This window comes from Calonectris borealis, chromosome 3 (genome assembly GCF_964195595.1).
Source record: "Calonectris borealis chromosome 3, bCalBor7.hap1.2, whole genome shotgun sequence".
In the NCBI taxonomy this organism is placed as follows: Eukaryota; Metazoa; Chordata; class Aves; order Procellariiformes; family Procellariidae; genus Calonectris; species Calonectris borealis.
In genome coordinates, this window is record NC_134314.1 from 36,566,292 (window position 1) to 36,589,358 (window position 23,067).

Genomic DNA, 23,067 nt, shown 5'->3' on the forward strand with positions numbered 1-23,067 from the left:
AATATAGAGGACAAATAGCTAAGCAAAACTGATCTAGAGAGTAGATGTTGCCTTAGCTACTTGCATGCCAGAAGTGCTGACTAGGTTTTAGAATTAGCTTTGGACTGTCTAGGTGCAGCACAAAAATATGCATTTTTCTAATGCAAATTGGAACAGCCACAGAATGAAAGACTGGGAGAGGTAGAGGGAGGAAGAGAGGAAATATAAAAAACAGAGGGCTGTTTCACCATGCTCTCTAGGGACCTAAAATTGGAGTGGTAACTCTATAGGCTCTCTATGGTCAAGGGAGGTAAATAAAGGGCTGGGGAGGGAATGAATTAATTGGGAAAGGGCAGAAAAAACATTCTAGACTTTTTAAAAATAAGACTGAGGTCTTTGCATGAGCTGCTAGCAATTGTCTACGTGTTTGTAGCACACCAAGACTGCCACAGACTTAATGTAACTACATATACACCAATATATTTGTGAAATGACGGATGAATAGTTTCATTACTTGTCTTGAGCTGGTGGGATTAATTCTGGGTAGCAATGATGGTACCTGCTGTACTTCTGAGAAAGTATTGCAGGCATAATTTGGTCTTCATGTTCTGCCATGCTAGAACACTATGCAATTACACTGAATTCATTAGTCCTTTGAGTACATTGTTTTATTCTGTTCTGGTAACTGTCTGTCTTGAACCATGCTAATGTACATGTAACATTTGATTATCTATGTAAAAATAAAGCATAAAGCAAATAGCACATACTCTGCCTAGAGCTACAGAACAAGATTCTGGAAAATTACTGTGTTTCTTCAATTAAAATAAATACTTTCAAGGAGGAAGTACATGATACAATCATCATCTTACCTCTTAATCTATAGTAAGCTTGGTGACTGGCTAAAATCTGCTTCACTGATTCTTGTGGGCAAACTTTCACACCAGTTGAGAAAAAGGATGACCTCTTTGTTCGGTGTTTTGCCATGTCAAATATCCGCCTTATGGTTGATACTCTGGACCTCTTTGTTGTTCTTTCTGTTTTGTCTGACCCTGAGGCATCTGCAAGATGTTTGGCTTCACCACGGTTTACCTTATTAGGGATTTCTGGAAAAGATAAAAAGTAAAAATGTACATAAACATACATTGCATAGGCAGTAGGTATCCAATGCAAGATCATGTTGGAAAATGGGTATGAACCTGAGAGTTCTTTATGTTACATTATATTGGTGTCAATGCCCTGACTGAATTAATGTGCTGAGGAGAAACGTCCCATGATCACATGGGGGAACTGGGACTCAAGAGACCTGGTAAATAATTTCCTTATATCTCAACACGTGACCCCGGAACACACAGGGTAAAAGTTTCAGAAGCCCTAAATCTTGTTTCCAAAAGTGACTTTAGGTTAGATCCACAAAGGACACTTAAGTGCTTGAACTTCATGCCACAGCATCTCATTTGTGAGTGTATCACCCTTTAGGGAAATTTACAGTACAGTGATAAGTAACGGTCTGGAGCTTGGGGAAAGTGAAGCATATATGTATCAGCTTACAGTGTAAAAAAGGTGTCTATGCTAGCAGATAAGTAAAATGAGAAATAGTTGTACCTTAAATCTGCACCCTTTTAAGATAGTCTTATGTTTCCTTCGGGTTTCAAGGCACATCTCCCTTCACATCAGGTTCATAGTCTTGAACCCATGCCAAGAACCGGACCTTGAAACACTTTATTTCAAAAGCTGAACAGGAGTTTGATTGTCTTTGGGAAAGAAAGAGCTGTTTCCAGTCTCCCTCTTTTACTCCACAGTGCACTCCTCTATCCTTCCCTCACATAAACTGAAGTATTAATCAGAACAGACTGCAATTATGTTTCTTTGCTGCTGGATGATAGGTGTTGTGAAAGCTCTGGCATTGGATCTCAATAGATCTTTAATTATTCCTGGCAAAGTGGAACAGCTACAGTAGAAAAAAGTGAAATCAGTGAGTGGGAATTGAAGATCTAGGCTTCAGTTTTACTTATGGAGCTATTCAGTTACGAAAAATGGAAATGCTTCTAGGGTGTCAAAATAGCCTCAAGCATAGGAACCCCCATCTTAAAAGGCACACAACAATTCAGAACTCATTTGGTTCCACTTCCTAAGTATTTGTGATGCAGTATTACATGACATAGCAGCTAAATTTAATGTAAAAATGTTAATGATAAGAATAACATATAAGGTACACATTTAAATGAGCTGAAATACGGCATTTTGCAGGATTGCGTGACAGGAGCAATTAGTATCTTTTAGATTATCTTCCAAAATTTTGCATGCATATTAATAAAGATGTTAAAGTTAATTTGGAAATACCTTTTTTTGGTTGCATTTTCATACATTTGATACAATCATTACAGATGAAACATCAAGAAAAATGTAAACAGAATAAAAGACATTTTGAAAGAACTGTTTTGAAAGGAAAGTGTAAAGTTTGTAGATAATTGGAAAACTTTAAGGGAGAAAATGTAAGAAAGGCATGGTATATGTGTACCTGAATGCTGATGAATCAACTGAAAAATTTGCTTTGAAGAATGGTTTAAAAAATGTGAAAGAAGAATAAAAGGAAATAATAGGGTTCAAAAGGAACAAGTTCAGTGAGAGTAATACTGTCAAAAAAAGTAAGAGTAAAAAATTACTAGTTTGCTGGAGAAAGAAGAAATGTCATGCTGCATATAACAAACACTAATTATCGTGTTCTTAGGCAAATCAAGAGAAAATAAGGAAGGTAAAAACACATTATCTTGACAATTTCGAACTGTGTTAATTAAATGTTTAAAGAAAAGAGGGCAGATAAATGATAAGAGAAAAATAGTTGAGAAGCATACTGTTACAAAAAGGATAGTACTTGAAGTAAAGAATGGGAAAAGTTCTACCATATATGTCAGTATACATATACATGTGCATATATATATATGTCTCAGTTCTTATTTAACTTCAGAATGAACACTCAATGCTTACTCTGTAGAAATCATAATGACATATATTATGAGGTAGGTGGTACTCTGATATGGAAAAAAGTTGACTGTTTGATTATGATGAATATTGTATGAAAGACAGGAAGTTATACAATGAAGGCAACAGGAGATTGTTATTGCTTTGTAAAGCATGCCAGAGGCAGCAGTCTGTAGGCCTATAACTGTCTAACTGTTGCAAGGTAATTTAAAATGATGATGCAGTCATATAGTGTTTGTCATTAAATGAAATGGAAGTAATTTTTTCACAGTAATGTCAGATAATGAAGCATAAACTGCATAAAATTAATTTCCCCTGTGAAAACATGGCTCTGGGTCCATCAGAAACCACAAGTGGCAAAATACCGGATCAGGTGAGACACCGAATTATTTGAATGATATATGGGGTGAGAGTGGAAGATACAATGCCATTGAAATCTCAGAGCAGACCCCTGAAATCCTCTAGAAGAAAATACCAAAAATCTACATGGAAAGTAGCCAGTTGTAAGTCTATTACCTTTTACAAGGTATATTAACTGTGATAGACCAGCTGCCCAGGCAGTCTGACCAACTGGGGCAGAGGATTTTGTCACTAAGCTCTTTGATAGCTTTTGTATGGAGCAGAGGCCTTTCTTGAAGGATTTGCTTCTTCCCCAGGATTTATCCCTAAGCCATTAACTTGAATTAAGAATTATACTATTCATAAGACTGACAAAGGAGATTCTTCTCACATGATTGTTGTAATGATTTCAAACTTTCTGTGTTAGGGTCACTATTTGGGCTTTTCAGTCTTGAGAAAGTGACCATATATTATCTGCTTCCAGTTATCACTGTTGTGCTAGCCGATTCAGGGTAGGTGTAAATTTTTTCTATTTTCATTCTTTCCCTTCAATTTCCACTTTTTTGTGGGAGGGATCTGTTGCTTAAGTATGCTTATTGTAATAGGTTTAATTTCATTTATATCTTGTGGTTGGTAAATTTCCCTTACTAGAGTAACTTTTATTATCATCAGTTCTTGAAATCACATTTTTACTAAACTTAAGCAAAATTTGAATTGGAGAAAGCATCATCCCCTTTCTCCACATGATTGTCCAATACCTATTTCCTAATATTTACTGAACATGAATGGAAGAAAACCTGTCTTCTGGTACAAACATTATTTATATGTATTTCTTCAGACCTGTGCTTTCCCCTGTGTCTGTGGAAATTCTGAACTGAGAAATTTTTACCTAAGACTCCCAGATGGTTCAGCCATATACTTTACTATAATATGCCTCCATCTACAACTTTTTAGATGCTTTGCTTTCAGTGTCCTGGATTGAAAAAAATAATCTAAAAAGACCTGTGCTATTATGAAATTGGACCCATATATTAGCTGATCCCTTTTTTTTTTTACTGTGCAATTTAGTAATCGAGTAAACTGGAGTGGTGCAAATTTTACAGTGTACATCATTTGATCATGTAAAAAATCCCAATAATACTAGGCTGTTTTGCTTTTCTTAAATTAAGTCATTTTTGTAATTTTTTTATTCTCGTTCTCTTTTCTGAAACAAACATATGCAATTAATATATTTAGTGTTTACCCTGCCCAATTTGAATTTTTTAATTTAACTCTGTTGTTTCACAAAGGTGAGTGTCTCTGTTTTACCTCTAAAAGGTATGTCTAAGATTTTTAGTTTTCTTTGATAGTTCTAGGGCAGAAGGGCAGATAACTGTCAAAGTCTGGTAACATTTTACTGTACTTTAGCTTAATCTCCAAGATACCTTAAATAAAGCTTTTACTCTCTTTCTTTATTTTCACATGAAAGAATCTGTGTTATTGTCCCCATTTTCCAGGTGGAATATTTGAAGAAAAAAGTTGAAGTAGTTTTACCAAGGTGATCTACAGAGTCACTGTCAGCCTGACCTCTAGTCTTGAACTTAGACAAGTATAACAAAATATTTTCAAAATATGATAAAGCAATTTTCAAAATATGATATAGCAATCTTATTCGTATGGGACCTAATCAAAGTGCTTTGACGTCCATACAGGTCTTTCAAGTGTATAGTGCTGTTCTTCAGGTTTTGTTTTCAGGCAGATAAATGGTATTCATTTCTCAAATTAAAAATCTGAAATCCTCGGAATTAGGCCAGGCCTCTCCCCTCTGTCTCTTGAGACCTGCATTATAAATTTATACCCTCACTAAAAAAACAAGGCAGGAGAAATAGATTTCAAAGGTGAGAGTTCCTATGTGTTTTTAATAATCTGCATGATGTAAAAGGAAAAGTACATCATTATTTAACTGGATTCTAGAAAAAAAGTGTTTAAATCCATTCAGATAATTAGTCAGCTTTTTTTTTTTTTTTTAATTTGCTTTTATAAACACAGGAGCAAGAAGCTTGTATTCATACCTTTTTTGTATAACCACAGTGGATGCATTTCTACACAGCTTTATTCATTTCTAACTGTTAATAGGATCAGTTTTGGGAGGCCTCCAGTTTTGGTATGGGTTGTTTGGGTTTGTTTGAACAATGTAGGCTATCTCTGTGTAAGAACATTTACCTATAGCATTAATTTGGAAGTAAACTTTTAGTTTTATTTGACCTTAGAAAATTAAGTTGTCAATGTATACAAAGAGAAGAATTTAAAATATGGTAACTAAAGGTTTCGGCAGCAAAATTCAAGGTGACATCAGGACAAAACTGTTGAAGTCTGAATAATTCATCATTAAAATAATCACAAGGTTTGACATGTATGAAAAAGCAAATTAGTCTGAGAAATAAGTGGATGTTCTTAGGATAGAGAGGAATACTTGATTGATAAATGAGACATATTGCCTGCACAATAAAATAATTGTTAATTAAAAGACAAGGCTTATTTAAGGGGAACTGCTGAAACGGGACCAGGAAAGCTTATCAAAGAGGGTTAATTCAACAAAGATCCCATAAATGTGTTGTTGTGATCCAATTAAACAGACAGCCCCTGTGTTGATAATTCAACCAGTAACAAAAGCAAGGATGACTAGTCATGGAAAGTTGATTCTGAGATCTTTGAAAGGGCTGATCAATGTAAACACCAGATGGAGCATAGAAAGTACAAAGAGGTAATATCCTGCACTCTTCGGTTAGAGGCAGTCTCCTCCTGTCATGGGAATAGCGAGGAACCCAAATTCTAATAGCTCTTGCCAGTGCCAGACAGGGTGCCCATGACATGTTCCTTCCTTATATTCCTTTTAAAATCTTTTTTATGCCACATCGCCTCAGTCCCAGCTGCATGGGAAGGGTCTGACTGGATTGATGGGGCTTAGATAAGCAGATTAAAATATGGCATGGCTTTATCATCAAGTGCAGCCTAGATCCTGCATATGAGTACTAGGAGGAGCACCTATCTTCTCCTGGAGAAGCATGCAACAACCTCTATCTTCCCATACAGATGCGGAAGTTTGCTGATGTTTGGGGCTGCTTTGCCAGTGCTTTGTCAGACACTGTAGCTCTTGACTGTGTTTGCATTATATTTCAAAGCTTGTTTTCACAACCGTGAAGGCTCACAACTTTAAAACCTTGAGAGAATGGAATCCCATATTAGAAAAATTAATACTAATATTTAATCTGCTCAGTTCTTGTCTCCGAGAGCTCAGTATCCTGAAACACAAGATTGTACGTCTTGCTTGTACTTCTCTTTGTGTCCAATATATTAACTATTTTTCATGTACACAGTGAAAGAACTTTGAGAGGAATTACTGAGGGGACTCGGCCCCAACAGTTGTTGCATTCTGGTGGGTAGTAGTTCTTGTCTGGGAGCTAACTATGGTAGCTGAGGCACAGGACAGGACTCAGTTTGGATCTCACTTCTTCAGGTTTAGTGCACTTAGCCAGTGAACTGCTGGGTTAGGAAGTATCCACTACTGTGGGGATGTTTTGCTGAAAGATAAGGAGCTGACATTGATGCCTAGCTTCAGAAGATGATGAACACTGGCTGGAGGAGAATGCCTGTGTTCCTAAAACAGAGGAAGAGGGCTAAGGCATTTGTGTTAAAAGTTATTAATTTTAATTCCTCAGAATGAATATTGACAATGATGAGGTTGGTGATTCCTGTTCGGTATGTTGGCTTGTGTGAATGTCATTCTTAAATGTCACTAAATAGTGACATTACCTGTGGAATGAGGCCTGGGTATCGAATTGTGGCAAAGAGCTATGGGGGCCAGGTCCGGGCCTCCAGCTTGGAAGACCCTGTGTTGAGTTGACCAATGTCCACTATCAAACTTCCTGCACAAGTACCACGAAGTTGGTGTCTACACACCCAGCACTACAGAACCTTTCATGTACCTACTAATATTTTGTGTTATGCAAGACTCAGCATCACTTTATGTGTCAGGGAGGTGCTAGGCCCTGCCTGTGCAGTGGGGACTTTGTACTGAAGACAAAATACATCTGATCCCTGTATCTCTTGCTTGGATTCAGCATGACAAAACGTCATCTGCACATGTTCACAAGCTGTGCTCAAGCTCTCTATGTCACAGGAGAGCTTCAGGCTCCTGCTTAAAAAGTAAGTTCTGTAATTTTCAGCCTTTTAAAGACTATGTTCTTGTTTTGAATTAGATCTGGATGAAGGGATTTTCCTTCTTGAAAATTCAGGGAAGTGCTGGGTTTTCATAAATCCTGCTTCTTGGCAGGAATGTGTGATGATGCTCCTTTAAACATTTATGGAAGATGAAGAATTTAGTTACTGTTAACATAGTACTCAAATAAGGCAAGGCTCCCATGAATCCTTATGTGATATATTCTTGTTGTTATCATTATGTTAAAAATTCTAAACGTTTGGTTATAATGAAACGATCTACTCCTCAGAACATACATGGAAGTAAATCTGGAGAAGAATGTGATAAGTTATTTTTAAATATATGGTATAGCAATGACAGTAGCAAATGTCTAAATTTTAATAAAAACCACAAAACTTTTTGTTTTAATGGTGTTACATTCAAAGCTAGGAGATGACATTAAATAGTGGTTCTTTGCAGAACTCCTTAAATTAACCTGGATTTACATTTTGGTACCAAAGATCACTGTTGTCATCAACCAATGTGCTTTGGAATTTCAGTAAGTGTGAAGAATTTAATTACTGCAAGTAGGTAACACTGAGAAACTAAACTAGATATCATAATCCCTCAGCTGTTCCCCTCCTCCCAGATACTCACACAAATCTGTGTGGTTTTCTATGCCAAGTGCAGAAACACAATTGTTAAATCTACCAACTTCAGAAAGAAAGCTAAGAAGATAATTTGAAACAATTTTTATGAAATTTATGCTTAGGCCTTATAACAGACAAACACAATTTTTTTCTCCCTCTCTAAATAGACAATTTGGTAACATCTTTGAATTATGCTAACTATACAATTCATGGCAAAATAACTATGGTGAATTACCTACCTTATTAGAGATGAGAATATAAAATGTAATGTGCCCCTGGTAAGATTCTCCTGCTTTTGTGAATATAGTTGTCATAAGTTGACTAACAATGAATCCACATTCACAGTAAATGCAGTCTGTACCAACCACAAATATTAAACATGCTGAAAGCTTTATGAGTCAACACGTGTGATTTTGACACATTTCCTTCCTACCTGAAAGAGCATCATAAGAAGGTAATGTTTTCCTTGACATCATATGTCTCATTTAGTGTAGAAATATATACCATCTCTTTCAGACAGGTAAGAGCAAATTCTGGTGAAGAAACCTCCTTGTTATCCATGAACGCTACTAACCGTTGCTGCTGGAATTCATAGAAAATATCAAAGGCCATCTATGGTTTCATTACCAACATCTGAATCCTATAACAGCCTGCTTAAGGTCCAGGACCTAGACTAGAAACAGCATTGAAGAATGATTGGTTTTAATGTTGACATATGAAACATATATCTATTTGTATTTCCTTGGCCATCTTAGAAGCATTTGGCCTGAAATGCTGTTTTATTATCTGATATTGTTTGCATCAAAAGATGCAAGAAAATGCTTTAAATGTTTGAGTAGTTCTTGGAGGGATGCATCCAAACTGCAGTGATGAAACACTCACTTGAGCATCTCTGCTATTCATTTTCTAATCAGTCGTACAGCCATCCTCTCAGAAAGTCAGTGAGACAGCATAAGTTCAAGTTCCAGCGATATTTTGCCATGTATATCAACATTTCAACAATTTTGATGGTATGAGTCAAAGAGTCGCAGTGCAGAATGGGCTTATTGAGGTAACTGTATTCAAATATGACGACGTTAAGATGGTTGGCATATGGGAAAGCTTCCAGGAGCCAGAAGCCACAGTGCCACCACTTCCCTTGAACTTGTGTTATTGGAACTGAATCTTACGCACAGTTTAGGGGCACTCATCCTGCAATGCAATCTACAGTCTCTGGCTAATTGACTCCGTGAGTGACTTGGAGTGACTTGGACTTAACCTTACTTAACTTAGTTATATGTGAAGCTGCATAGACCAAGTTAGGTTGGGAGGACACCTGGAGGTCACCTAGTCCAACTCCTTGCTCTAAGCATGGCCAACTTCTGAGCAAGATGAAATTGGTCTAGTTTTGAGGGAGAAGAGGAAAGGGAAAAGAACTTAATAGAACTGTCTTCATTTTATACTGTAACCACAAAATCACAAAATGAAAGATGAGTGCATTATTGCTTCCTACCTGAAACTGCTGGGACATCTATGATCTATGTTGACTTATCTGCATGAAAAGTATACCTGGAGCATACTCACTAAAACTGGTATTTCAGGAAACAGGGTTACCAAGATTGTTAATATACAATTGGATAAAGCCTGAGAGAGGTACTGAAAGATTCAGAGTGGCCAATAAGAAGGTAATTTTGGCTCTGCACTGAAGTAGAAATTTAAAAACCAGTAGAACCTCACCACTGAAAAGGTAAGCATGGTGGCCTAAGTACAATTAGCTATGTACCTATGAGCCTGGGTCCTACTGATTTGCAGACATCTACGTGACTAGGCAGCTGCTTTGAGAATCAGCCTGCTAAACTCTGCTGTTGTCCTGCTTTATGACTGCAATGCTTCTTACAGGTCAGGGCTTCAGTTTCTATGTTACACTCATGCTTTTGTGAAACGAGGATGATAGCATTACTCTGTCAAACAGGTCTATTGTAAGGTTAAAACTGGTGGTATGCTTGCATAAAATGATAAGGTGTGCTACAATTATGTAAGGGTATATAAACACACCTACACTGTGGCAGATGATTATTAATCTTAGTTTTCCAGATATGTTACTATTCTGAAGTGTCTGTCCAGTAAATAGCAGCTGATAGTGACTAAATGCCAGTATATATGTATATACAAGCAGACAGATAGATAGATATTTCTTTTCGGGAAGTGCAGTGTTCAATATCACACATTCCTAAGGGGAAGAAATGGTTTGAAACACAGCTGGCCGTGCAAAGTGCATGGAATGTGCAGGATAGTGCACCTCATTCTTGATAAAAAAGGAAGAGTTGTGTGATAAAGAATGAGCAGAAGACTCATTTTAATCCCAAAGGGACTGGGAATAGGACAGAGGTACAAAAGCAGGGAAAACATATGTTTAAAATATTTTAAAGCATCAAAAGAATGTAGGATGCATACACAGTTTTCCTTCTGGGAAGAAGACATCTAATGAATGTTGGCCATATTGCTTAGCGCACTGCTGAAGCCACTAGGACACCACAATTAGCTTAGAAATAGCATAAACAATACTCTGGATTTCTGGCAGGTTAAGACTCCAAGTAAAGTTACTTTATCATAATCTGTAACCTATAAATTAATGTACTCTAAAAAGAGAAAACCTTTTATTATTGATAGTGATCATCTTGTCCACAGGTGTTTTCAGAGAAAAAATCCCACACATTTAACTGTTCATTCACATATAGTTCACTAATCACTATGGTACAGGTGTGATTATATCTGAAATTAATCTCTATGATTCAGTGACAATATTCTAGTATTTTTAGTCAAGTTTAGCTTTTAGTCAGGAAATAGATAAGATTAAAACCCGCATATGATCTAGTGTTACATTTGTTTGGGAAGCATCAAAAAAAACCATTTACTTTTCATTTGTTTATAAGCACAACCAGGAAAGCTAACTTTAACTTCTTATTTTTAGTTCTTATATTTAGTTCTTATTTTATGGATGAAAGTAGAAAATAATCTTAGTGCAAAAAGCAGATGTCTTTTTCTTTCTTTCTTTCTTTGAAGCTTTGTGTTTTTTGACTTCCTTTTCCCTTTGGCACAAATTTTCTTAACCCTTTTTTCAAGGGCAATTATAGTCTTGAACTGCAACACTTATTGCTGAATTGGAACAGCCGAGTGGGAAGGGGTAAGTCAGAATGAATTAAAATGATTTCATAGAGCACACACAAAGCCTTTGTGTCCTAAAGAATGGTTGAATAAATAGCGGATATTTGCTTGCTGAATAAAAAATAACACTAAACAGCCTTGAACACTCTCTGGCTCCCTTACATTCTCAGTATTAAGTGCTAGGATGTACCCAGCATCAATATATAGTTTTGGGACTTCAAAGCTCCTCTGTATTTGGCTAGTTAGTCTGAGTTTTCAGTGGTTTACAACTGAACAGTTAAAAATTACTGTCATATTTTGCATGTAGAATTTTTTGCTGTTGCAAAGATTTTGTCCCCCTCACTTTCTCTTCCCATTGTTACAGACAGCTTGTGTCAGGACAGTGGCACCTGAACCTGAGTTCAAGTCCTGAGGTAATTTCCTGGATTCTGGCACTAGTCATGGCCAAAGATAAACACTCTACCTCTAAAGTCTCTATTTTGCTTCTGTTTGTTTACTGTGGAATTGAAGGTGCTCCTGGATAGCCCCCAAATGGCTGGGAGAAGGACTTTTTTGGTCCTAAAATAGGGATGGGGAGGAAGGACCAAAAGACATTACTGAGCAAGCCCCACTTTTGTTAACCCACTTTTTGTTAAATATAGATGTGAGTAAATCAGGAATTTGAATTTAAGATAATTTTGTTCATGAGGAAAAAAAATCAACTGATTAACCCTATAAATATTTAGCGATTATTAGCTCTATGTTTTTTCTTTTAAGATGGGAGTATTTTATATCTTAGTCTCTTATTTCCTAGTCTGTCACAGCTGACATGTACTGCAAACTTGAATAGCCATAAAAGCTTCAAATCATCTATGTTAGGATCACTAATGAGTGATTAATACAAGTATTCAGACTATTGGGAGAGCCTGTGTACTTTTGAAAATATTTTCTGTAAGTATTTGACCCTAATGCTAAATCATAAAATAACAGTTCTGGAAGCATCCCTGCTCTAGTAAAGAAGTTTCTTAACACAAGCATTAAATCTTTTGAGATCTGTGTGCATATATTTGAGATAACGTAGTTTTAAAATATTATATATGGAATGACTACATTGCAATAAAAAGTAATTATTATGCATTTATGCATGCCACATGTGCTTTATAAAACTGGTGGGAAGGAATTTTTCCAATTATCATTCACATGCATGTGTAGAAAAAATATTTTTTCCTCTGAAAGCCATAAAAATTGAGAAAATTCCAACACTGCTACATAAGCAAGATGCTTTGTGAAGTTTATTATTGGTCATTGTTTCCTGAGTATTGATAAACATTCTATGCACCAAGTCTTCTACTACATCTCTTAGGGAGATAATATACAGTTCTGTATTCCTCCCTGTCAAGATAGTCTCCCAGAATTTTGCTGAAGTCTTTTGTGGGAAATGTATTGTAACATACAATCACAATTTGCAATGGGTGAAACTGTGTGACCCCAGTTTTTACATTATCATGTTCTCAGTTCATAATTATAAATATGGACTATAATGATACCATCAAGCATGCACGAATTACCTGGAATTCATTCTATCTCTTTCCATCACAGAAACTTAAATGCAAAAGCAGTGCATTTTGATATAACTTTTCTTCTTGTCAGACATGAACTATCACACATTCTCTTATTTTTTGCCACATTTCCAAAATATCATTAATGATTAAATGACACTATTTACATGGCATTAAAAAGTAAAATCAAAGAGCAACAGAATATAAATCTGGTGTTAACTAATACATTACTTTTTCCCAGGGATTTTTTCAGTACTGTAATTGTCCACTAGAGAACATTTACATCATTTCAGTGAAATACAAGAACTGTGTTCTTTACTTTTTAAAGAAAATCTATGCAAAGAAAAGCAAGACCAAAAAAAAAAATGTGTAAATAAAACTTTCCAAGTAATATTGACAGCAGACTGTTTCACACTGTCTCTTTAACAAATATTTAAATACCATTGAGGATGCTTCTCTTTTATCATTTTACATTCTTTGCATTTAATTAACATGCCTGAGATTGACATAAAATGGAGGTCATTGACTTGGGCAAGCATAAAGCAGTTGTAATGTTGGCTTTTAATTCGATTATATAAATACCAAAGCATAGATGGAAAGGTTAGTAAGAAACCTCCTCCAAAATTAAATATATTCCCCAAACCTCTAAATCTATTGTATATGGAACTGAACAGAGACAAATCATATCACCATTTTTTCTTTTTTGTTGTTGAAGAAGCTTTAAAATTGCTGTAAACTTTTTAGTGTTTTCAAGAGGAGCAATAGTTAGTACTAAGCACAGAAGAGTTGCCTGTATTTCTGTTTTCTTGCAAATAATTTTGCAATTATTATTACAGTAATCCTTACTACTATTGCCATTTTTTGAATATTTGCCAGTATGTTTTTTTCCTCCAGAACTTGTGTATCTAAAAGTTTTTGAAGTTGTTTCTGACAATGGCTAGTAAATACAAAGACATACTTTACTACTTCCTCTTCATTTCAGGGATGACAGACTGTCTTTAACAATGTCAGCACTTAGATGTTTTTTCAGCTATTTTGTCCCTTCCATATAATTGTTTTTGAAATTGTATTTTTTCATAACAGAACATATGCAGGTAAATTGAAACTAAATGGCATCTCTTACAGAGATTGTAAAACCTGGGAAATACACATCAGAAATCTTGTGAACATTTCTTTTTCCAACTTTATAGCAGTGTCAGTAATTGTACTGTCTCTAGCTGAATTGTCAAAACACCAAATACCAAACAAAGAATTCTGTAATGTGAAAATACCATGATCTTTCAATTTTTTTTTCCAACATATGCAATATAAATTCATATAAACCTTTCATATATGAACTTACCTCTGCTTCCCTGAACTTGGAGAGCAAGGCAAATGATCAAAAATATTAATCCAGTTTTCAAGTGCATACTGTCTATTGATCATTCACAGTTTCCAAGCTCAATCATGCAGGAAATAATATTTAGTTCAAGTAGAAGAATTTTGTTTTCTTAAAGAACTAACAACCCCAAATGTCTTCCCTCTTATTATTTTTCAGGTGTCCCCAGCCTTGGACTGCATTGAATTGCAACTAGGCAAAGAGTGCAACAGGTGCCAGAGTGCAAGAGCTGGACAAACCCCTCCAACGCACACACTTCTAGCCTGGGGGACTGGAGTGGTAAGACAGGAGTGACGAAGTTTTAAAAAAAAAGCAGTGTCTGTTTCTGGAATAATCTGTTTATCTGCTGCTCAGACATAATCCCTCTTACGGTCCAGCTGGAAGAGCTTTCTTCATCTTATTAACCTTCTGGAGCAGCATCTGTCAACCCCAGAAGACTTCAGCGGCACCATGATAAACAACGGAAGTCTCTTCTAGTGCCCATTGCCTTCGAATGTTGATCCTTTGGGCATTCTGGAGGTACGGCGTGTGAACAGAGGCGAAATCATGGGGAGAGCTAATTGTGCTATTTCCAAACCAGTGATCATAAAACCCAGGGAACTTCCTTTGAAGAGGAAAACAGCTTTTTCTGAAAGAACATACTATACACAGCTTTTCCACTGCATGTGTCTGGGAAGCCTCTCTCCCTTCTCATACCAAAAGGTTGTTGTTGCAATATTCCTATCAGAGCAGTGATGGTGATGTTCTGTGACAGCGGTGAAATGATGTGACTCAGCAGTAAATTGCAACAGTGTTCCGGGCTGGCACAATTTGATGCCAAACTGGGAGTGGGGGAGGGAAGGTGCTGCATGGAGGGAGAATGAGAAACGGTGTTGAGAAATGCTGTTTCAAGCACATAGCTATAACCAGGCCAAGATTTGGCAGTGAGTGAATACACTTTTCAAACAGCTCTGTTCCAGTTTCCCAAATAACTATTCTGGTTACGTATTTGCCATGTGTAAGTGTTCCATACTTACTTTTTATTTTCCAGAACATTTTTTAATGTTGCATCATTACCTAAAAAAGCTACCAGGTTGGCATTTGTAATGGTCTGTCCCCCTTAGAGATTTTTGTGCAGCTGTGCTTTAACATAGGAAGTATCTAGACTGGCAGCAAGAATCTGTAAGTACAAGTTACTTTAAGAACAACCTTCATTTGAACCCAATCAGTATTCTATTTTTACTTAGGATTTAAACAATGGTAACCTCCCTCCCTTCCCGAGATTGCTTAATTTTAACTACTCAGACCAGCTAGTACAGAGACTGGGCTGGGAACAAACAAGATCTGCTTTTTTTTATTTTCACAACCTTTTTCTGATTTTCAGTGCTCATTTCAATGCTTTATGCATATAGTTTTATTGTTCTAACGGTCATGGTTTAACCCCAGCCAGCAACTCAGCACCACACAGCTGCTTGCTCTCTCCCCCACAGTGGGATGGGGGAAACAATCAGAAAAGTAAAAGTGAGAAAACTTGTGGGTTGAGACAAAGGCAGTTTAATAAGTAAAGCAAAAGCCATGCACGCAAACAAAGCAAAACATCGGCAGGCAGGTGTTCAGCCATCTCCAGGAAAACAGGCTCCATCACACGTGATGGTTACTTGGGAAGGCAAACTCCATAACTCCGAATGTCCCCCCCCTTCCTTCTTCTTCACCCAGCTTTATATGCTAAGCATGATGTCATATGGTATGGAATATCCCTTTGGTCAGTTGGGGTCAGCTGTCCCCTCCCAACTTCTTCTGAACTCCCAGCCTACTCGCTGGTGGGGTGATGTGAGAAGCAGAAAAGGCCTTGACTCTGTGTAAGCACTGCTCAACAGTAATGAAAACATCTCTGTATTATCAAGACTGTTTTCAGCACAAATCCAAAACATAGCCCCATACTATCTATTATGAAGAAAATGAACTCTATCCCAGCACATCAGTGAATCACTGCACATATCTAGAATAATACACTGATGTGCTTTTTAAATACAACTAAATCTGTTTCCTTTGCTTGCAGGAAAATGACAGTTTAGGCCATCAAGGATTCTGTTTAGAAGACTTTTGATGTAAATTGTTGGTAAGTCTGGAACTCAGGGCATTGTCACATAAAGATGATCTAAATGTTGCTATGCATAGTGCTGAATTTTATGTACCCTATGTAGGTATGTAAATCAGGGCGCCAGCCAACTCATGTTACCCATAAAGGCAAGTCAGATTCTATACCATCAGAGTCAGAGTCTATACCATCTAAATTTGACTTCTGGTTTTAGTTGTCCTGAGTAATTCCTCCTACTGGTCTAGCCAACTGTTTTCCATATAATTTCCATGCTGCATTTACCTGAGAGACATGTCCCATCCCGAGGAAGGGGAGATATATAATTATGAAGTACATTTTAAACAACCTCAAATCTTTCTCTGGTATTAATTATTTCCATAGGAGCCAGATTGGTACCTCGCAGCCAGCATGCACCAGGCACAGCTTTAGGCTTCTGATTCAAAGTGAGGAAACTTGGGTTCTTCTGCTCCCTTCTTTGCTGTTGAGTTTGGCCAAACCAAGCACTGTCTCTCAGCCTCTGTATCTGCAAATGGAGGGGATGGCCCTGGGAGAGCTAGAAAAGCCTCTGTAGGAACAAACAAGACAATATGTGTAAGCAAGAATGGCTTTTTCCCCCCTTTTTGATGTGTTAAAATGTAGATAAAATATTTCACAAATTATTATTTTAAATTTTAAAAATAATATTTTATTTTTCGATGTTCTGGTTTGCATATCAAAGTTAGGCATCAGCACTCATCCTGTAGTGGATTTAAAGAGTTTGTCATGAAGAACACAAATTGTCTGTTTGCTCTTTGGGCTTTTCCAATTGGGCAGGATTTGTATTTTGCCCTCTATTGCTACCCCGCTACCATGTTTTCTTTTTCTCACTGAAGTAATACAAGATTTATATTTAGTCAGTAAATTAAATCAAATAAAAAAGAAAAATAAACACATATCTCTCAGGACAGTTAAAAAATACCTATGTTTTGTTTACTGTTTTTGTTTATATTTCATAGACAATTCCTCTTTCTGATGTCTCTCCTTAGTAGCAGGGAACAAATATGGGGAAAGCCAGTTTGAAACGAAGCAAAATATTTTCTCCTTGAAAGAACTGATCGGTGTCCAGACATTGTGCTTGCAAATGTTCTCTTGTTTTTCAAACCAATTGTTCATTAAAGCCTATTTATTCTGGAAATTCTTACATTCTTCCTTCAAAACTGAACTCAGCCAGTATATCCTGGAAGAGTGCCATATAACTTACTTTGCTGATGGCCATAGACAGTGATAGCATTGGGATAATGCAGTACGTTTCTATTGGGGTGTCATTAAAATAATAGCAATGCAGTAAATGCTGTGGAAATGAAATTAGTTTTTAGCCTGAGTAAATGCCAGAAGTGGAGTAATAACTTGGTTTAGAATAAAGCAGTAAATTTGAATTGCAAGAAATAGCCAGTAACAGCTATCAGTGACCCAGGAGTTCAAAAGAAACTCAGAGATTAAGGTTCTGAGTTGCTGACTGTGCAACTGAATGTTTAAATTGGCCTCTACACCAACAAAAGAGTTTTCAGAAAGGTTTTGGCACAAATCTGGAGAATTGTAGTTCAGCAAGTCAAACTTCTGTACTCAGTAAATTGATAGAAACCATAATAAAAGAAATGAGCACGATATCAAGAATGATCTGGCTGATACAATATTCTTGGACAGCCAACAGTTTTTGAAGAGGTCTGCTCTTAAAGAAACTAAGCTGTCACGGAGTAAGAAGAAAAATCTTCTGTATTAATAGCTTGTTAAAAGATGAGAAATAAGGGAAAGAAATAAGCATTTCAAAGGCTAGGTGTTACCATTAGGTTTTATGCTGGAAGAGGGAGCAAATGACAAGGTAACAAAATTTGCTGGTGGTAGAGAATTGCTCAGAATCATTAAGATTTACACTAATAGTGAAAAGATGCAGACCTGTGTTCTGCTGCTGAATGTGGATAACAAAGCTGCAGATAAAATATATCCATGGGAAAAAAATAATGCTATCAATGATAATTATTTGCTCTAAATTAGGAATAGCCTAATAGAGTTAGAAAGAATAATTTTCTGATAGTGGCAGCTCAATCTTTAACCATGATCAAAAGGAGAAATAGAATATTAGTGCTTTATTAGAAAGGAATAAAAGGAAAGCAAATATTTTTAAAAATAAAATAGTATATCATGCCTATTTAATGATGCTCTGGTCCTGCAATAGCAATAATACCGAGTAAAACTAGAAGTGTTAATGGCATGGTGGCGAGGATTATCAGAGAAATGGAATAGTTTCCATGTAAGGAAATATTACACAGGCTAGGAGTCTTTGGCCTGAAAGAGAGATGACAGAGAGGTTGAGGAAATGATTAAATTACTTAGTTTTTCTCGTAATATGAGAACAGGAAAATACCAAATTTAATTTTCAGGCATCTATTGTCTACCTTCTTCCTGAGCATTTTATATTTTTGGTCTCTGCAGCTTGCTGGGGCAATAAATTTTCCAGTTTAATTATGCATTTTATCAAAATTTACTTCCTTCATATACGAATAAGAAGGACTTTCAGAAATTCATGAACACTAGGTCCATCAAGGAATGGGATTCACATGCTGTTTCAATTAAATATGTTAAATATTTACTAATTTCTGTTATATTATGCTTGTTGTTAAACACTGTTCTATATGTTAGAGTGTGGAGGATGGCTAAACAGGTAGCACTGTTACCAAAACCTCCTCGCATATATAACATTGCTTAATCACATTTAACAAAACCATAATTATTAGGTAAACCAACCAAAAATTTCCTTCAAATTGCAATTGGAATATGGCATTGATCTGTTTATAGGCACGGAGGCAAGAGGTGACCACACCGCCACTTTGTGAGAGACAGATGGATTGACTTTAGTCACCAGGTGGATTGTGGTGATGCATTTCTCCCCTTCGCCTGGGCCACTCTACGATCTCAGGAACTCCTGTTAGGCCTTAGCCATTGTGCAACGAGTTGGGTGGTTGAGAGTCCCTTGACCGTACCAGGCACTCTTGCATGGCTAAGGTGGGGAGCGACACTGATCGTACCAGGAACACCGGCTACCTGATCAAGGTAGGGAACAAAAGCAGGGGATAATTTGTCATCTCTGACAGCCCTGAAGCATTCCCTACCTGGGTCATAGCTCAAGTGGAACAGTACCTTGGTTACCGTGGAACAATACCATAATTACTACCCTGGACCACCTCAGATAGTGGCTAAGATGGAAATTTACTGATGACTAAAGCCAATCATCTGGCAAACCTATAAACAGTGGTCCCAGGCGAGACCCTTTGAGTTCTCCTGGACCGCAGCGGGCTGCGCCCAGAGTCTCCCTCTGAGTGGGACACCTCTCAGAGTTCACAAACTCTTGAGTTTGTGATATTCGGAGGACCGTTGGAACCTGGGCAGAAACACTCCTTGGCCAAGACACTCCTCGGGGCTCAACCCTTCACCCATTGAAAAATGCCAAGGCATTTAACGTGAGTATTTCACAGACTCGAGGGGAATTTTTAACCGGTATCTTTATCTAGCTATAGGCCTTTGTCTTTCATGAATTTATCTACCTATGGGCCCTTGTGTGTGAATAGATCTATATTGTGTGTGTGTGTGTGTGTATTGATTTAAAAAAATAAACATAATCTGTAATTTAGTAATTGTAGTAAACTTGATTAACTTGCTTTGTAACTGTTAAATTAGTCAGTGATTAAGTGTTGTCAAAATCTTATGATCTACCTTAAAACTGTGAATGAACTTTAGGTCGCTGCTAAACATATATAACCCCTTAGGCATAAACCGTTGACCAGGTCTGAGACTAGGGGTAGATCCAGCCACACCCAGACTCCCCTCTGAGAAGGAGTTTAGAAAGCAAGGGGGTCTACTCTGAACCTCGTGACCCAACGGGAGGGTCTTCCTTACCATTTTTGTTCTTGGCCTTTCTATAAATCATTCCAGCATACCCCATGCAACGCTACAGGCTTAGGGAAGAGTGGCTGGAAAGCTGCCCGTCAGAAAAGGACCTGGAGGTGCTGGTTGACAGCTGGCTGAATATGAGCCAGCAGTGTGCCCAGGTGGCGAAGAAGGCCAATTAACATCCTGGCTTGTATCAGAAGTAGTGTGGCCAGCGTGAGTAGGGAGGTGATCGTGCCCCTGTACTCGGCACTGGTGAGGCCACACCTCGAATACTGTGTTCAGTTTTGGGCCCCTCACTACAAGAAGGACATTGAGGTGCTGGAGTGCGTCCAGAGAAGGGCAACGAAGCTGGTGAAGGGCCTGGAACACAAGTCTTATGAGGAGCGGCTGAGGGAACTGGGGCTGTTCAGTCTGGAGAAGAGGAGGCTCAGGGGAGACCTTATCACTCTCTACAACTACCTGAAAGGAGGTTGTAGTGAGGTGGGTGTTGGTCTCTTCTGCCAAGTAACAAGCGATAGGACGAGAGGAAATGGCCTCAAGTTGCGCCAAGGGAGGTTTAGATTGGACATTAGGAAAAGCTTCGTTACTGAAAGAGTGGTTAAACATTGGAACAGGCTGCCCAGGGAAGTGGTTGACTCGCCATCCCTGGAAGTATTTAAAAGACGTGTAGATGAGGCGCTTAGGGACATGGTTTAGTGGGTATGGTGGTGTTGTGTTGATGGTTGGACTCGATGATCTTAGAGGTCTTTTCCAACCTTAATGATTCTATGATTCTGTGATTCTATAATTCTGACACAATTTTCCCTGTGTGTACTTAATCCATGTAATGAGTAATAGAGTGAACCTTGTCATCAAATTCTCTTAAGTCACGCTTTTACAAATTTCTATTAAAATCACTTTTTGCTGATACCTTTGCCAGTGATTCTTTAAGCGGCCTCAAAACCACTCATTCGTGACACAACCTCTTGCATGAAGTCCTTTGTCATCAAACACTGTGAGGGCAAGCTAGGAACTGGATCACTTTTGCTTGTCTGTTCCTTATATTATTTCACTATCCATTTATTGGCCATAAATGTAGATAAGATAGTAGATTAACTGGGTCTTTGATCTGATCCAACATGACTTCTGTTAGGCACTGAGCTGTAGTCCTTAACTCAGCCTAACTTGCCATTAAAGTCAAGCTTACCCAGGAGTTATAACAACTCCTGCTCATACTCAATGGTGCAGCAAACTCATCCATTTTCTGTGATACTTCTCTCCTCTAAAACAAGGAGCCTGATGCTCTGTTCTGCAGTTGCAGTAAACATTGTTGAATTCTAGTCTGATTACAAAATTGAAGCAGGTGATGTGTTAATGCAGTTCTTTGTCTCCTTTCATGAACATAAGCCTAGACCTCTTCTGCAATCAAAAGATATCACCAAGATTCTCTGGGGTCTTTAAAAAGCTTTGCCATTTTGCTGTTACTAACACAGTTATGAAGTCCTAGCACCCCTTATTATTTAGAATGGGAAAAAGTATTGTGTGCATACATTTACATGACGAATTACAGATGTATCTCTGACTGCTGGACCCCATCATCTGTGCTTTCTTCTGAAACTTTTTATACTATACACTCTTAAAAGGATTAATGTATTTAGATACTGTTTAGTGTGATAAGGGAGGTAAAGGTATGAGAAAAGCATGGTATTAACTGAGTAATTCAGCATAATTATGAAGAAAATACCCCAGCCTGACTGCTGCTTCAGGATAATCACTGATAAACAAATTATGCTCATGTTGATAGTTATATGATCTTTCTTTGGTATCATCAAACATCTAAATGGGATTAAAATGATTTTTTTCTAGTGGGCAGTGATACAGCAAGCTGACCATTAGCTTCCAGTCAGTGGAGATAAAGACTACGGTACATCTGCTCAAACAGATTATCATGCACTTGCTTGTATACCAATACACAGCTTTCTGTTATTCCTGGAGCTGCTTAAGCTTATATCATGGGGAGCCATAATGAGCTGAAACATGTTTCTTCCCATGCTTGACAAGTTGTTTTTCTCTTGACGCTCGGAAAGGATCTTTCTAGATTTAGCTGATAGAGTTAACTGATGGATTTACTATTCACAAAACTGTCCTCAGCAGTGTAACAAATTAACTTGAACATTTTTGTTACCAGCTATTAAAAATTCAAGCTATTAGTTATGTCTCTGTACATGAAGGAAACCTGCAGAGATGTGGTCTTTTACAACATGTGTTTTCTAACCAGAAACAGGAAACATAGAAGTAGCTGGTAGATAAGTTCCTTTTTATGGTAATGGGAGAAGAAGTTTAGTAATGAGTGAGAAGGCGAGAAGGGAGATATCTAAGGTGTTAGGTGTGCTTGTATCCTTATACTAGCTTAAATTTTCCCTCTTTCAGAGATTTGGCATGAGATAATAGTTACTCTTTATTGCTTAGCCTAACACCATTCAGTTTTCTCTTTCACAGTTTTACTTTCAGTTATTCCTTGTCATGCACAGTGGCTGCATTTGTTCATCAGTGTTTTACTTTCTAGATTTACCATGTGAGAGTGAAGTATAAAATGACCATATTTCCTGTGCACTGGACTGATCTGGTAGGCAAGAATTTTGCAAAAAAGGTCTTGCAAAAAAACCTAGTATGTGCACCAGTGTTGTGTGGCACTGAAGCTGTTGCAAAGAGAGAAATTAAAAACCTACCCAGAAAGATAAAAATAAGTGCATCTGTATGGAAATTTATTATATTTATGGTGGAAACTATTTTTTTTTTTTTTAATATACTTTACTTAACAGTTTCTTACTCTCCTTTTTCAGGAGGGGTGGGTGTTGTTTTTGTTTTAAGCAAGGGACAGGTGACAATCAGCAGGACTCTTA

The 23,067-nt window shown here is 37.4% G+C and overlaps 1 protein-coding gene across 1 annotated transcript in view; it reads right to left on the reverse strand.

Moving 5' to 3' along the window:
• IMPG1 (interphotoreceptor matrix proteoglycan 1) overlaps positions 1-14,215 on the reverse strand; it is a 66,628-nt gene extending 52,413 nt beyond the window's left edge. Inside the window, exons 1-2 of the mRNA XM_075148035.1 lie at positions 14,149-14,215; positions 849-1,082 (exon numbers count right to left, since the gene is read on the reverse strand). Of these exons, the coding sequence (XP_075004136.1) occupies positions 849-1,082; positions 14,149-14,215 (301 nt within the window). The remainder of the gene's footprint in view (positions 1-848; positions 1,083-14,148) is intronic.
• Positions 14,216-23,067: the final 8,852 nt, after the last annotated feature.